At 38.2% G+C, this 14,679-nt stretch overlaps 1 protein-coding gene across 11 annotated transcripts in view; it reads right to left on the bottom strand.

Annotated features, from left to right (window-relative positions):
* CACNB2 (calcium voltage-gated channel auxiliary subunit beta 2) overlaps window positions 1-14,679 on the bottom strand; it is a 263,484-nt gene that overhangs the window by 81,866 nt on the left and 166,939 nt on the right. For 8 of the 11 annotated variants that reach the window (XM_074900176.1, XM_074900177.1, XM_074900179.1 and 5 more), the window contains one exon: window positions 6,830-6,949. In XM_074900176.1, the coding sequence (XP_074756277.1) occupies window positions 6,830-6,949 (120 nt within the window). Of the gene's footprint in view, window positions 1-6,829; window positions 6,950-7,771; window positions 8,100-14,679 lie in introns of those variants that run through there. The other 3 variants (XM_074900181.1, XM_074900182.1, XM_074900185.1) reach the window with 3 other exon arrangements.

Raw genomic sequence — 14,679 nt, forward strand, 5'->3', positions numbered from 1 at the left:
GAGCCCTAAGACTTGTATAAACCTGCATTAGTAATGCCTACCTTGAAGATATTTTACATGTTTAATTTGAGAAAAAATAAAAAATTTTAAAAAGATAACCCAAACAAAAATCTCTAGACAGATTCTACATTGAGATGGAATTGAAATGGGAAATATACATCAATCATTTAGAGTAGAAAAGATAAAATTATGGAAATTATCCCCAAAAAAGATATTACAGATGCAAAAATCTCAGCATTTACCTTAAGGTGATTACAAACATTTCAGCTACCTTTAACAATGGCCTGTATACTGAAATCCTATATTCCCCTCTATTTTTGAATCAGTATTCTCTTTTAAGTAAAAAGACATATGTTAACCACTTAAAAAAACAGCCTTCAGGTAGTTGGACCAGCTCCTGAGAAATGTGAAGGTCTGGATTACAGCATATTGTCTCGGATGTTGGCAAAACTAAACCAGACCCTATAAACCTCAAAAAAGTTAATGAACCCAGTCATGTATGTCTTAACTGGAAATTGCTTAGAGTGACCAGCAGCATCTACCTCTGTCTAACATCAGTGAAAGTGCTCACCTTTGTGCCAGCAGCCTGCAAAGGCATACCTTAATTCCTCCTTTCCCAGGGTCCAGCAGCCACACTCACTCCCCACCAGTGACAGAGAGCATCCCCAAAGCCACTTCTCATCTTCCCGTACAATTCCCACGAAGTTCCACAGCCTCTGCTGATCCCCACGCCAGCATCTGGCCCAACACCCAGACCCCCCAGTCAGCACTGCCCGAGCCAGAGCGAGGGCTGGCCTGAGCACACTTACTCTGCAGCTTGGCTCAGCAGCCACAGGTCAGAGGGTAGCATGTGGCTGTCACCACAAACAAGTGGCCAGCAACAGACATATCACGGTTTTGGAAGCTCTGCTGTAAGCTCTGCAGTGCCAGCCATGCAGCAGAGGCTGACAGCTAACAGGCTGTATCTGCCACACGGACTCGAGAGAGGAGGAGCAGAAAAATGTCCAGACAAGGATTTAAGATGTACGCGAGTGTTTGTACCTGGCTTACAACGCTTAATTTGGTTAAAATATTTCAACACTTCTTTTAATAAAGAACTGACTTAGTTTTACAAAAAATAACACTTGTATTGTTGCCCTTTATACAGTAATTTGACCATGCACATAAAGTCAGAGCAAAGATTTCTCATCAAGGAAGTGAGCAGGTGCTTGTGGAAGCAGCAGGTGAGAGCAGGCAGAAGAGCTATGCTTGTTCTCAGGACTTTTTCTCAGTATTGTCTCTCCATTCCTCAGAGACAATTTATCTCTTCCTGCTGATTATCTGAACATCAGGATACTAAAGGATCTATCTACAGTTAGGTATCCAAATTTAGGCTGTGTTAATCTCCCTTCACTTCTCTTTTCTACTCACACCCAAAAGGCGGAAGAGGAAAGGATACTTACGAAACAGATTTGATCACTCTGTAATCACAGTATGAATGGGAGATGACAGATGTTTTTTTAATTAGAGAGGGTACTATTTCTGGAGCATTTGATTCCAGGTTACATGAGATCCCACTGGACAAAACAATTCCAGCTCACGAACAATGCAGCCCAACAGTGAGAATGGATAAATTGTTCAGGCAAATAACCAACAAAATGATGGACATTAGTGTAGAACAAGTATATACACTTAAATTGAAGACAAAATAGATCATGAATATAAACAAGAAAAAAGTATAGGTCACAGACAGCAGTATAAAGGGGGCTGCTTTACAATGTTACAGTTCTAAGAAAATGCAGCAGAAATTAATGAAGAAAATTAAGAAAAAGGTATCTGTAACCTGATTCGAGCCGATCCAGCAATGCAGAACTTGCCTGCAGCTAAGCAACAACCAGGTTTGCAACTATACTTTTGCATCAACAACTCATTTATCTCCAGCTAGACTACAGTGCCAGCTCCCATGTAATCCCAGAAACTCTGACATGCAACATTAGCTATCTAAATGATAACATACAATGGAAGTATTCTAAAACAAAATGGCAAATGAGACGAAATCAAGGGAAAAAATATTAACATACACATCTAACATAAAGTACTACCCTATGTTGCTATGGCTTTGGGTGCTGTTCAGCACCACAATATTCTTGTAATTGAGAGAAAATAGAGTCTCCATGATAGAACAAGTTGACATAATATAAGGACACACATCAAGGTGATGGGCACTTCTGGTCCGTTGAAAATGCTACTGCAGCTTAAGTAGACATACCTTAACTAGCTTTGCAGCTGCCTGCTAGCAGCATGGGGTCATTCAGAGGCTGTGAAACCAGTCTGAGAGTGAATAAATACTTAAATAACTAGTCTTGGCACACTGCACTGCATAATTACATCTGACAATCTTTTTCATGCCTTCAGCCTTGCAGGGATATGTAGGCATTATCCCAGCCTGCTACATGTTTCAAAGCTGTGGTTCTCAACCCATGCACGAAGGCAATGCATTACACTTGAGACGTTGCATTATTACTCACAGTCACAAGCCATCACCACTATTACAGCACACATCAAGAAAGTAAAACACAACAACTTATTGCCTAAGTGCCAGCAAAGGCACGTCTGGTATCAAAATTCCAGTGGTTCACCATCTTAATGTAAAAATTATTTAAATGGCATTTCAAACTAGGAATATGGATATTTCAAGTTTTAACAAACTCCTAAAAGGATGCCAGCAGTAGAGCATTAGGTGGAGTACAAAGCAGAGCTAGAAAGAATTGAGATTTCCTATTATGGACACAATTACTGACCTCTGGAAGGTCACGATCTGACTTTGACAGCCATTTAAGAAACTTCAGGACCAAAGACTGTTGAGAACAATCCTTAACAGAGAGCAAAGAGCATAGATAGGGCTGTCCCTTAATCACAGGTGAGACACAGAACCTGGATTACTAACTGGCCCTTTCAGTACCCAATGTGTACCCAATAACTGGAAAAAAAATTAATTCATTTTCCAAAATGCTGGAAGTATTCTATAAATCTCATTTGAAAATTGTCTCTGCATAAGGAGTTCTAAAGACATGGGAGAAAAAAAAAAAAGCAGCAAATTGTAAAAAATTGAAGAGACTGAAGAGAAGAAAGAAGTTGCTCTTGTGGAAGATAAGAGGTTTACAGACCACTCCGACTCACTATATTTCAGTCAAAAACTAGTTTATAACATATGATGTGCTTGAAGCAAAATAAATCAACGGAACATTTGAATAGATTTTTACCAGCACTACAGAGGGCCAAAACTTTAGCTTGTTTAGTACCAAATTTAAAGGTCTCACTAATACTTGTACCTCACACTTTGACCTCATCCCTCTCGGTGCAATATTTTAAACTAAAATAAAAAAGCTTTTTCCTGTAGAAATTACAATTCTTAAAAAAATCAATACTAAAAGCAATTAATGTCATTGGGCTTTTTATTTATTTTATGGCTTGTGAATGCTTAAGATTTGTGTTTTTATGAAAACAGGAAAATCAGTAAAATATGAGTACAAGCCCTTAGATTTGGGCACTGTTAGCATGCCCTACTCACCCACAACATGGGTCCTCTTTGTCCTAGAAACAGCCATATGCTATGGTCTATGAGGCTACCAAGAAAATCCTCAATACCTTGAAATACTTTTTTCTATTTCAAAAAACAAACAAACAAAACAAAACTTCACGTTGCTGCATTTTCATTGCTAAACTGTTCTAACCATGAACATTTCATCTCAACTTCAAGCTTAACAGCTTCACTTGAAGATTCTTTTCCCTTGGGATTAGCTGCTGGCCTGCAGGTAGCCTCATCAATTGCCTTGTAATTTTGTGTCCCTGGACTACTCCAAACATGTGCCTGCGGCCCCACCTTCCATACAGTAAATCACATGCCAAAGTGAGTCAGCAAAATATGCTTAACCATTTTTCAGAGAACCAATGCTTCTATTAAATAAATAAACACATAGAAATGGCCAGAATGTGTATTTTCTTATGAGCTTTTTTGGTTTTATTTTCCCTGTTTGGATACATATCAGATATGCATATTATAACCTGGCTTCATGTTACACAAACACTTAGAATCCATCAAAATTCAAATTTAAAAATCTTAAAATCCTCCTAACAATTTGCCATTGTGTGCTTTATTACTATATTTTTCTCTTCAGTTTAAGGTGTATTCCCTAGCTGTAAGGAAGGAAAATGGATGTCATTAAACTGTTTTCATTAAGTGCGTGACACAGTTCAACAGTTTTTTTATCTACCCTTAATTCACTATCATTTTCCCTCCACTGCTGTATTACTCATGTATGTCATCCTCTTCTAATGCCTGTGACAAATAAAATGGTAATGACTTTATTTAGGATCAACACTTCCACTCACAGTATTAAAAGGTGAAAAGTTAAAGCAGCTGCATCACTTGGCTCTGCCTGAAGCCGGTCAGGGTGCAGGCGAGGCAGCAATGGAGAGCAGGCAGCAAAACGCACTGCGTGCAGGAAATAGATCTGGGTACACACAGGAGCCAGGCAGCACCAACAGAAGGTACCGCTGCATTAATTTTACCATGTTTCAGGGAGGCGAAGGGCTGAATCACCAATAAAGCCAGAAAAGCACACCCTGTCATATTTTAGATCTACTGGGTTAGGTTTCATTTATGTCTTTTTAAGCACTTATTTCAAATGTAAGCACCAAATCCATATAATATTTTATTTAATATTATTAATTTAAATATTACACTAAACTAAATATTACACCACTATAGCCACTAAATAAAGTCGTTTCCATATATTACAGCCTGGAAAGAATTTTAACATTTGACTCTAGAAACAAAACTACTAATGTTCCAGCTTTAATCCATTCTAAAGCATGAATGATTTAAATAATTAATTTTGCATTTTCTATATGACTAGAATTACCCATTGTTATAGCAGGTTGATTTTGGCAGTGCCTTTGCTACTTTGACTGTTCACAAGTTGTCTTACAGTCTCAGACAGTGTCAGACCAAGAGACTATATCTCCTGCCAGCTGGAGTGAGAACATTGCTTTGATGTATAGAAATACAGTTTTAAAAAGTCAGGGTCTGCTAGCAGTTTCTGTACAAACTACAATGGCAGCTGTGCTAGAGGTCATGAATATTACATAAGGGCTGTCCATGCATTCAAGCCAGCATCAGTAAGCCAAATTCCCATAGCAACACTCACATAGATTTACTCATCGTTAAGAGATGCATCAGTTCAGCAGCAAGTACTGTACTGCTACCCTGATTAGTTGGCAAGATATTATTACTTCAACTCTTCCTTTAAAGATTGTGCATTTACTGATAAAATTCAACACTTCACCTGAATTTCAGGGCAGCGTTTATCACCTTTTCTAGGAGCAAAGAAATCTCAAACTAGAAAAAAGCAACCCTGATAAAAGTGAAACTCCTGATCATGATCAGCAACATCTCTAAGATAGAAAGTGAAAAGGGAAGAAGCGGGCTGCTTCTGTCAAGTTTTTGCTATACTGATCCCAGGACAGCAGGACCTGACTTCAAAGAGATGTTCAGGATCTCTTGGCAAGTGTCAACATCTCATTAAAAAGCTGCTTTAGGAGCTCTTATTAAATATCAGTCAACAATTACATTTTTCAAAAGAAAAATTCTTTGGCTTCTCTGTTCAAGCTTTCTGGCCTGATCAAGCTGTCTGCTTGTGCAGTATCGTACTGCATTGTATATGGAGCTGGCCCTCACCATACGATCAGGTGCATAGCTCAATGATCTGGACTCCTGAATTTCTGAAGAACCCTTGTAAAACAGGTGACATAAATGGGCAGAGGCAGCGCTGGCAGAGGAAAAGGAAACAAAATGAGAGACGGAACGGAGATAGGGAAATAAAGAACAAGGCAAAATGGAGGAGGGGAATTGGAGAGAAAGTGAGAGACACATGTAGATCGGGTAGATCTGAGGCGGGATCTCAACAGTGTATTTAAATATTTAAATATGAGAAATGAAAAAGGACAACAGATCTTGGAAAACAGTGATACACCAAGATCTGGCAGACAGCATACAAAAAAGAAAAACTGGAACAACGTGATAAACAAATGATAACAAATAAGATGAGCATGATTTTCACAGGTGCAATAGCACTTAAAGATACACCGCAGATGAAAGAAAACCAAGCCCATACCCTTTCACTGCTAAAACCCTCACAGTCCTAAATGCATCTGGTGGAAAATATATAAACACACAGCAAGAACCCAAAGCTCATTTAGTATTTCCTACTAAACTGTCACTATCTGCCAGGAGTATGGAGATAGAAGGAGAAATCTTTACAAGTCCCAGAGCATATTACTCACGGGGTCATTTAACACGCAAACTGTAAAGAAAGCCAGTGAAGTCTTCAGGCAAAAAAGACCTTTGTAACAGATTCTCCGTATTTACATATGACTTGCAAGGTCCAATCCTTCACTGAAGGAAGAGGAATAGGATGCTTGATGTCGGATTTCTAGAACTGCAAGTTTTCAGTGCCATAGCGATCCATGGGCAAACTTCCACAAACATCTTCAGTAAGAACTCAAAGCTTTTACCCTATACATTGCAAATAATAACTCCAATCAGAGAAAAAAAAAATGCACACAGCTAAATAAGATTATTCTGAAATATGCAAGTCAATCAAGCACCTTTTATGGAAAACTGATTCAAAGTGATTTTTCCTGGAAAATGCATTTTCTACTGTTGTCAGGAAAATCTTTGCAAGAGGACTTATGCTCTATGTTAAAACAATAAAAACAGTAATGGATGATACGACAGTCCTTTAAAGCTCAACATTGTACGAGTCTGTGACATGAAGTAACACCTTACCTTTGCTTTTTCCAGCTGTGCCTGGGCCTGTCGCTCTGCCTCTCTCCGCACTGCTTCCCTGTCTTCTTCCAGAGATACATCTGAATCAGATGGACGGCTGGTGTAGGAGTCCGCCGAACCCTGCACAATAGAAGGAAAAATAATGTCACAGGTTGTTTGAGTGTTAAAAATAAAAATAGAAGTGGGAATGCACCTTGCCTTTTCTCTTACTTCTGTATACCTGAGAGTAGCTGTCCAAAAGTGAAAGTCACTTAGAAAAATTATGTCTAGGTAAATGTTTTCTTCTGGACACTTCCCCAAAGTGCAGGTGTCTTCCCCAGTATTTTATTTCCTGCACCAGCCCCCTGCATTTATTTGTGTGCTTTTCAGCAAGCAGAGTCAGTTGCTCTGTACAGTTACAGCAGTGGTGCAGTGCAGGGCTGAAGGACACACAGCAGCTTCAAGGATGGCTCCATAAAAATTAAAACTCTAAACAGTGACAGCATTAGCAAGGAAATAGACTTTTTATAATCAAAATGTAAATTCAGTATCAATAATTGCCATTACATGATATCATTACTAACATACTCAACATCTGCTATCCATTTTTATTTTAGGGCAACCTCTTTACCTGACACACTTTCCCCATCAGAACTGCAAATGGCTCATATCCATCTCTGCCCTTCAGCAAAACATGCAAATGACCACAAATCAACTTCCAACTAATAAAATCCGTCTGGACTCAACACATGTCCCCATATCACAACAGAAGCAGCCACAATGCCAGAACAGCTCTATAAATAATGACAGCTATGCTTTCCCTCTGCATCTCCCTGCATACAAAATAGACTTCTGCTAATTCAATCAGAATGAAAACAACTGTCCTCTCCTCACCATCTATTTTTCTCTCTCTCTCTCTGCAATACATATAATATATGCTGATAATGAAAACATAGGGCTTACACAGATATCAGAATTCTTCAGACGTCCTCCTTTGGCTCTTTTGAGAAGCCTGATCCAGGTGGCCTTCATTAGCCAGACAGCTCAGTTATTGTCCGCAGCTGCAGCGCCCGGCACTGATCTCATAAAACATGTGCACACTGAGCACCGCAGAATCACTGCTCCTTTCCTATCCATGCTCTGCTGTGAGAGCCTTCCTTCTCTTCCCTCTGCCTTTCAAGCTTGCAGCCTCCCTGTTTCGGAGTATTCTACTGCAATTAAATTCTCAAATTTTCTCATGCCAGTAAAAAAAAAAAAAAAAAAAAAAATCAAAAAAATCCACACCACCTCCAGAAATCTCAGCTTGAATGATAAAAATGTAAAATAAACCAGGCTTCAGGTAAATGTTGTGAGAGAGCTTCAGTTGATCATAAACTGAGATCGATCACAGAAAAATAACCTAGGGCTTTTTCCTTTCTGTTTTGGGGGGCGGATTTGGCTGTTAAAAATAGTGCTTATAAGAGAACCTTTTAAAATCCTGTGCAAAATGTATTCAGTGACATTTGCGAGTGCAAAGTTCATTTCATCTCTTCCTAGATTGGCTGGGGGTGGGGTAACAGGCTGTTCATATCACTGGGCATGCTCTATATGTGCAGCCTTTTACGCAGATGCTCACATCACACTGGGTTGTTAGCCTATGCCAAATTGCCATTTTACATCTCAAGGGTAAACAGCTGGAAAAAGCAAGGTCCCTGTGAAACTGGAGGAACTGGTACAGCATCTCGTTCCCATCATGTATGTCTGCTGCGAGCCATGTTTCCCTTGGATGCCCGGTTCTGTCACACAGCGCTTCCCTCTGCTGCAAAGTGCTGAGCTCTGCTCTGAGCTCTCTTACAAAAAACGTAAATCCAAAAATATGCCTGTTGAGCAGGAATTTAACCTCCTAGTTACTGCTTATATTTTTCTGACGTTAGCAGAGGAAAGAAGCAGAGAATAACTGCAACACACCATTTAACACATAAATATTAGATCCTAATATGGCAAAAGCCAAACAAAACATTGAATTTCTTCTATATTCTGCTTTTCAGAGTCACTATCCTTTCATAAACTGACATGGGAAAAAAAAATAAGGCATGGTTATCTAGGGCATTTATGATTCAGACAGACATGCAACAGTCTAGTTGTAAAATATTAATGTAGCTGACTGCAGCGCCTGCCTTCAATATAAATTCACAGTTACAAGACAAATAGAGAATAGAGATTACAGCTGAGAACAGCGGTCATGCATGTGTTGTAGTATGTCAGCAGGTCCTAGGTAGGACTGAATCGTGCCACGTTTATGTCTGCATAAGAACGAACTTGCCCAATCACAAGTGATGCAGCAGCCTACATTTAACCACTATGAGAGCAAACAATAGTTGTCACCAAACTGACAGTTTAAAATAAAGATAAATTTTAACTTTTCAATTTTTTTTTTTTTTTGTTGTGAAGCCTTTAATAGTTACAGCATAGAGTTTAATAAGATGTCTTGAACTGACATAAAGAAAATTATTTTCCAAGGAATGTTTTGCTTACAGGAGTCCAAATACATCTCCTATGTTACAGTGATCTTAAAATGCCTACCGAGCTAAAGGAAAAGGAGCAGAAAATAAAAGAAATCGCACTCAAATTTTTCTTGAATTTTTTGAAAAATCTTGTCCAGTAGGAAAATATCTAGAGGCCCTATAACCTCCCCAGAGCCTTTCAAATTTGACTGTTCTTTAAAATTTCCCTTTGTCACAACTTCTGACACGGTTCCTCAATGGAAACAGTGGCACAACACAAGCAGCAGCAAGGGGACAGAAGTTTAGTGTAGTGTTTAAATCCCAATAGGTTTACAAAACAGTGGCCTGTGGTCAAAACCATTGACACTATCACAGCATTAATAAACGACTGTGGTGAGCTTTCCCCACCGCCCCAAAAGCCCCAGCCCCCAGGACACTAGGGTCCCTCAAAACTCAACCCCCTTCAGAAAGGGCACGTCCAAACCCCCTTTCCCACCAGCGCTGCAGTTCCTCGGTGCCACTCTGCCACCAAATGAGGCACGGTGTCATAAACCACCCTCAAAGCAACACTACCTTTAAATAAGAGGAAAACAAACAAACCAGACATTAAACCTGACACAACAATTGCACAATGGACAGTGTGGCTGTTAGCTTTCTACAGCACTTCCATGGTGAATACATCATATTTTCCACTGCCCAAGTGTCATGGCACCACCTTTACTATCATTCATTCTGCTGCCGAGAAGGGATACTGCCTAGCTGGTCTTCACCCTATAAAAAAAAATAAATCATGAAGCACAGAAATATTTCCTATTTTCCCAAAGGAAGTAAAAAGGCTTCTGGGTCAGGCCAGAATTGCTAAAATTGGAATTTCATCTTCCAGGCCACAGAGATCATTTACAGTGCTGGTCATGTCTTGTGTTGGCCACAGTCCAACACATATCCAAAAAATCACAATGATTCAATTTATTTTAATTATATTGACAAATCACATGAATCAAACTCAACATTACATTTATTTTCCCAGTGGGACAGACATGGTCATGTAAATTTACCATGGAAAGCAGAAGTTGTGAGCTTCTTTGCTTCTTAAACATGGAGAAAAAACTCAAAGCCTGACATCAAGGCAACCCAGGAAAGAGGGGAGCATACAATTACAATGAATTCATTTTATAAACTACTGAGTATTTTTATATGAGCTAAGAATCTATTCAACCCCTTTAAGATGTAAAAAAAAACAAAATTAGATAAGAACTATGATGAAACTGCAGTGGAAATACTTTGCCTATGCAAGGAAAATAGGACCAAGTGGATGTTCATGGTCATTTGTGACAGCTAAGGAAACTGTTCCCTCCCTGAGTTACATGAGTTTTTGGTTGCTCTGAAGAACAGTATAGAACTTTTCCCAAGAACCTTCTGAAATTCAGCCTTTCTGAGATTCTGCAGGTCGCCATCTCCTTCCACTGCAGTATGGAAGATCTTCAGTAATATACGTTACTGTAGCCCCCAATTCCTCATCTTTCATAGGAAACTAATAAAAGTGAAATAAGTCATGTTAATAATTACCCTATCTATTTTTCCCCCCCTTTCCTCCTTATTTGGCAGGTTTACAAACCCAGTTTGTTTGAAAAATAATTTCCTGTTTTGATGATGCTTCACAAATATTTACCAACTATGACTTATTATATAAAATTAGTAGCTTCAATGAGGTATTCTTATAATATGAACCCATGCTTTTCAGACTGCTAATTATCATATGTGATCATATTTGAGCATTTTGTTCAAGACTATATGTGCCTTATCTTCTTTAGTACTGTAGAAGTGTACCATCTTCAATAGACTGGGCCCTTCAAGTAAGAGGGTTTTTTATTATTTTCCTTTACTTACAGGTAGAAACTCCTTAGTTAAATTAGGTGGTGCCTCTAGATCTCTCATTTTTCTTGTTAGTTTTCTGTACCCACGCTTAACTTTGGTCAGTATAGTTGGAGCTTAATTACTGATTTTGACTGCAGTGTTACATTCATAGTGTAAAATCTGTTGATGTGTTTGGTCTGTTACTGTAATAAATTTTCACTGGGTTAATATAGCTATCATTACACTTGCAAATTCACTTATGGCCTTTATATTATGTCTTCCTTTTTAAAAAATAAAAAGTGCTCCTCTGAGTACCATGAGATTCCCTTTAATGGAGTAATCCACTTCAGAACTGGGTATCTTTCCAAATAACTGAAAATTCTCAAATCATTCTCTTCTTCAAAAGATCAACAAGTTCCTTCAAGTAGAGACTTTTTACATTATTATTTATTAAATGAAGCATGAAGCAGTAAGCAAACATACACAAAGAATAAAGAAATGCGTGTTTATATATATAAACTCTTATTAATTTATAATACTGGGTTTTTCTCCTAGATATATTTTTCATCTCTTAATTCATCTAATGCTGAAGAGAATTCTAAATCCAAAAAAGGAGAAATATCTTTACGTCTTCATTCGATTTATACTTTGAATATGGAAAGCTCAGGCCTCACTGTGACAATAAGAGGAACAATTAATTTCAATATGCAAAATTTATACAGAAATATTGCTAACTGCTTATCTTCTAATCTTGTCAAAATAGTAAGAACGACATCACATGTCCTGCTGGGACATGATTTGAGATGGTACGTTATGTCCTTGTGACATGCTACTACTTCTTGAGTGCTATGAAATAGGTAAAGGAAAAAAATGAAAGGTTATTTCCATTAAATTTTTATTTCACTTAATCTTTAAAACTGATTCAGAACAAAGGCAAAATGTGAAATATTTTAGTGTAGCATGAAGTGAAACTGCTGACACTGACAAATTCTAATATGTCAACAGGGAGTACAGATTGTCTCGTTTCATCCTAAACTGACCAACCTGAAATGTCTGAGCCACATATTTAGAAAATCAGCAGCACTCCCACAAATGCACCATTAGCAGGGACCTTAGTTCAGCAGAGAGGCCACAGCTGGTAAATGTGAAAATTTCTTATCTATGAACTTTTCTCCAGATGTCTAAGCAATGTCATTATTTTGAAAGATGTTGAAGAAAGCACAAAATGCTGCTCCAACAATGCTACACAATATTATGTTGACGTTAATTATTTGAAGGTAGAATTTTTATGGAAAGACCAAATGAATTCCAATTAATTGTTTGGCATGTATATTTGGCATGTAGGAAAAACTGAGGAAATACATTTTAACAAAGGAAAAAGGAAACAGAACATGTATTCATTAAGGGGATATCAAGCAGGAATTGTTGACTCCTTGTATAAGGGCCATGGACAGTTCACAGCCTGGCAACTGCCAAATCTAGTCCTGATGTCCTCTCTGGTCCTTGGCAAGGGCCCTGCAGAGCTTGGCCATTTGCCTACTACATACATATTTACACTAAATGCTCTAAAACTGTGCTCTCCCACAATTACTATACAAGGAGGGCTACCAGCTCCCACAGTAGCTGCTGAAATCCTCTGCTATGTTTGCATTTAAAAAACAAAAACAATGTTGATTAGAATTTTGTTGTTGTTTAGAGCTAATTGGGCATTGTTATGTCATATCTTCAGCCATGGGGGACATTCAAATAACAGAAGTGAAATTTTACATCACCTGGGAGCTTTAGGATGACAATGTGATTAAATAGGAGATTATACAGGAAACCAATCTTCTCTTTCCCCTTAACGTGACTTTGGCAAGCTTGATCACAGCATCCAGCTCAAGATTAACAGGTTTCCAAGGTGCCAAGCCAATCAACAGCTGGATAAAGCAGAATTTTTAAAAATAAGCCTTACATTTGCAGAAGCCTAGATTCTGGCATTCATTAACCTGGTAAACAGTTGTAGCACATACTTTATTAGGGAAAGCCAAAACAACGAAACCAAAAATAACCCCCATAACAAAAAAACCCTGCACATTTGGTCTCACATTTCATTATTTTAGCCTAAATGTTCGCTTTCCTGTTGTTTTGCTAAGAAAATGTAGCATGAGTAGGTATTTTTAGAGACATGGCAGTCTCTTCATGGTGAATCGTCAGAAAAGCTTTGGCAAAATGCAAACTGTTTCCAAAAGGGCAGCTTCAGAGCTCAACCTAGTTAGCACACAGACAGACCCCTCAGAGTCAGAGCTAAACTTTCCCCAAATCTGTGGGATGCTCTGGTGTGTTAATGGTTTACCATTTTTCGCAAAAAACATCCAAGACGCTATTGTACTAGGCACTGTACAGTCACAAAGTGAATGACAGACTGCGTAAAAGATCTTGTAGTATAAAGGATGAGAGAATATCAGCAGAAAAAAACAAAAAAAAAGGAATAAGAAAGGGATCAAGGTAGCAATGCAATAGAAAATAAAGCATTTTTAAATATTCGATACCAGCATTATGACTCAGCCCTTGCATAACCATGGTGGGTTGTTGTTTAAGTGAGTTTTCTATATGTATTATGGCAGAGATTAGTTCTGTGAAAGCCTCTGAAGGAGGATAATCTGGTAGCTCTGTATATTCTGACAGAGAGATTCTCACACTTATGAAACAAGAGAAAGTGCTTTTGAGGAAGAGGGCAATGATAGGAATAGAAGGAGGTCTCTAAGCTTATCAAAATACGCTTTATCAACAATATAATCATGTAATTGAGAACTTTAAAAACAAAATAAATCCCCCAAACTAAAGAAAAAATTATTTTTTGAGGCAATTAATTGGATCTTGAGAAGGGGATTAAATTATTGATGACTTCGAGCTGTAAGGAAGAGTCAGAGAAATGACAGAGCTAAGATGTTGCCAGTGGAACAACTCAGAGATGGGTGTCAAAGAAAGAAAAATGATTGCAAGCTGCATGAACCTGGATCAGTCACTTTTGTCTCAGACTGTCGGCACACACATGGGTATTAACACAACTTGGTTGACTCATGGTAAATTTTAAAAACTCTGGTAACTTGATTATGTGTCTAAGCCCTTAGACAAAGGTAAACCAAGATTATTAGTAACAACAAGCTGGACTGTGGTGGTGCTTACTGAGAAATAAGTGGGTAAAAACTGGAAGGCCTACAGGAAAAATGAAAACATGATTTTTGACTGTATGAATCAACAGCTGATATCACAATGGAAGGGTTTTAAATTGCAGAAAGACATCTCAGAAAAAAGGACTTTTAATATAAAATGCTGTGTGTCGATACAAGAGCACAGAAAGAAAGACAAAGACTGGGTCAGCCACAAAATTACAAGCATTCAATTAAAAAGAGGAAAAATGGAAAACACATCTGGGATGATAACAAGGAAACAGAAAGACAACTAGAAAAGGAAAGATTTTGAAGGAAAGCATGGCAACCATCATCTCAATTTGTCTCAGCTCAGTTAAAAGTGCCAATTTAGATTCTCTGT

This window comes from Athene noctua, chromosome 2 (genome assembly GCF_965140245.1).
Source record: "Athene noctua chromosome 2, bAthNoc1.hap1.1, whole genome shotgun sequence".
Lineage (NCBI taxonomy): Eukaryota > Metazoa > Chordata > Aves > Strigiformes > Strigidae > Athene > Athene noctua.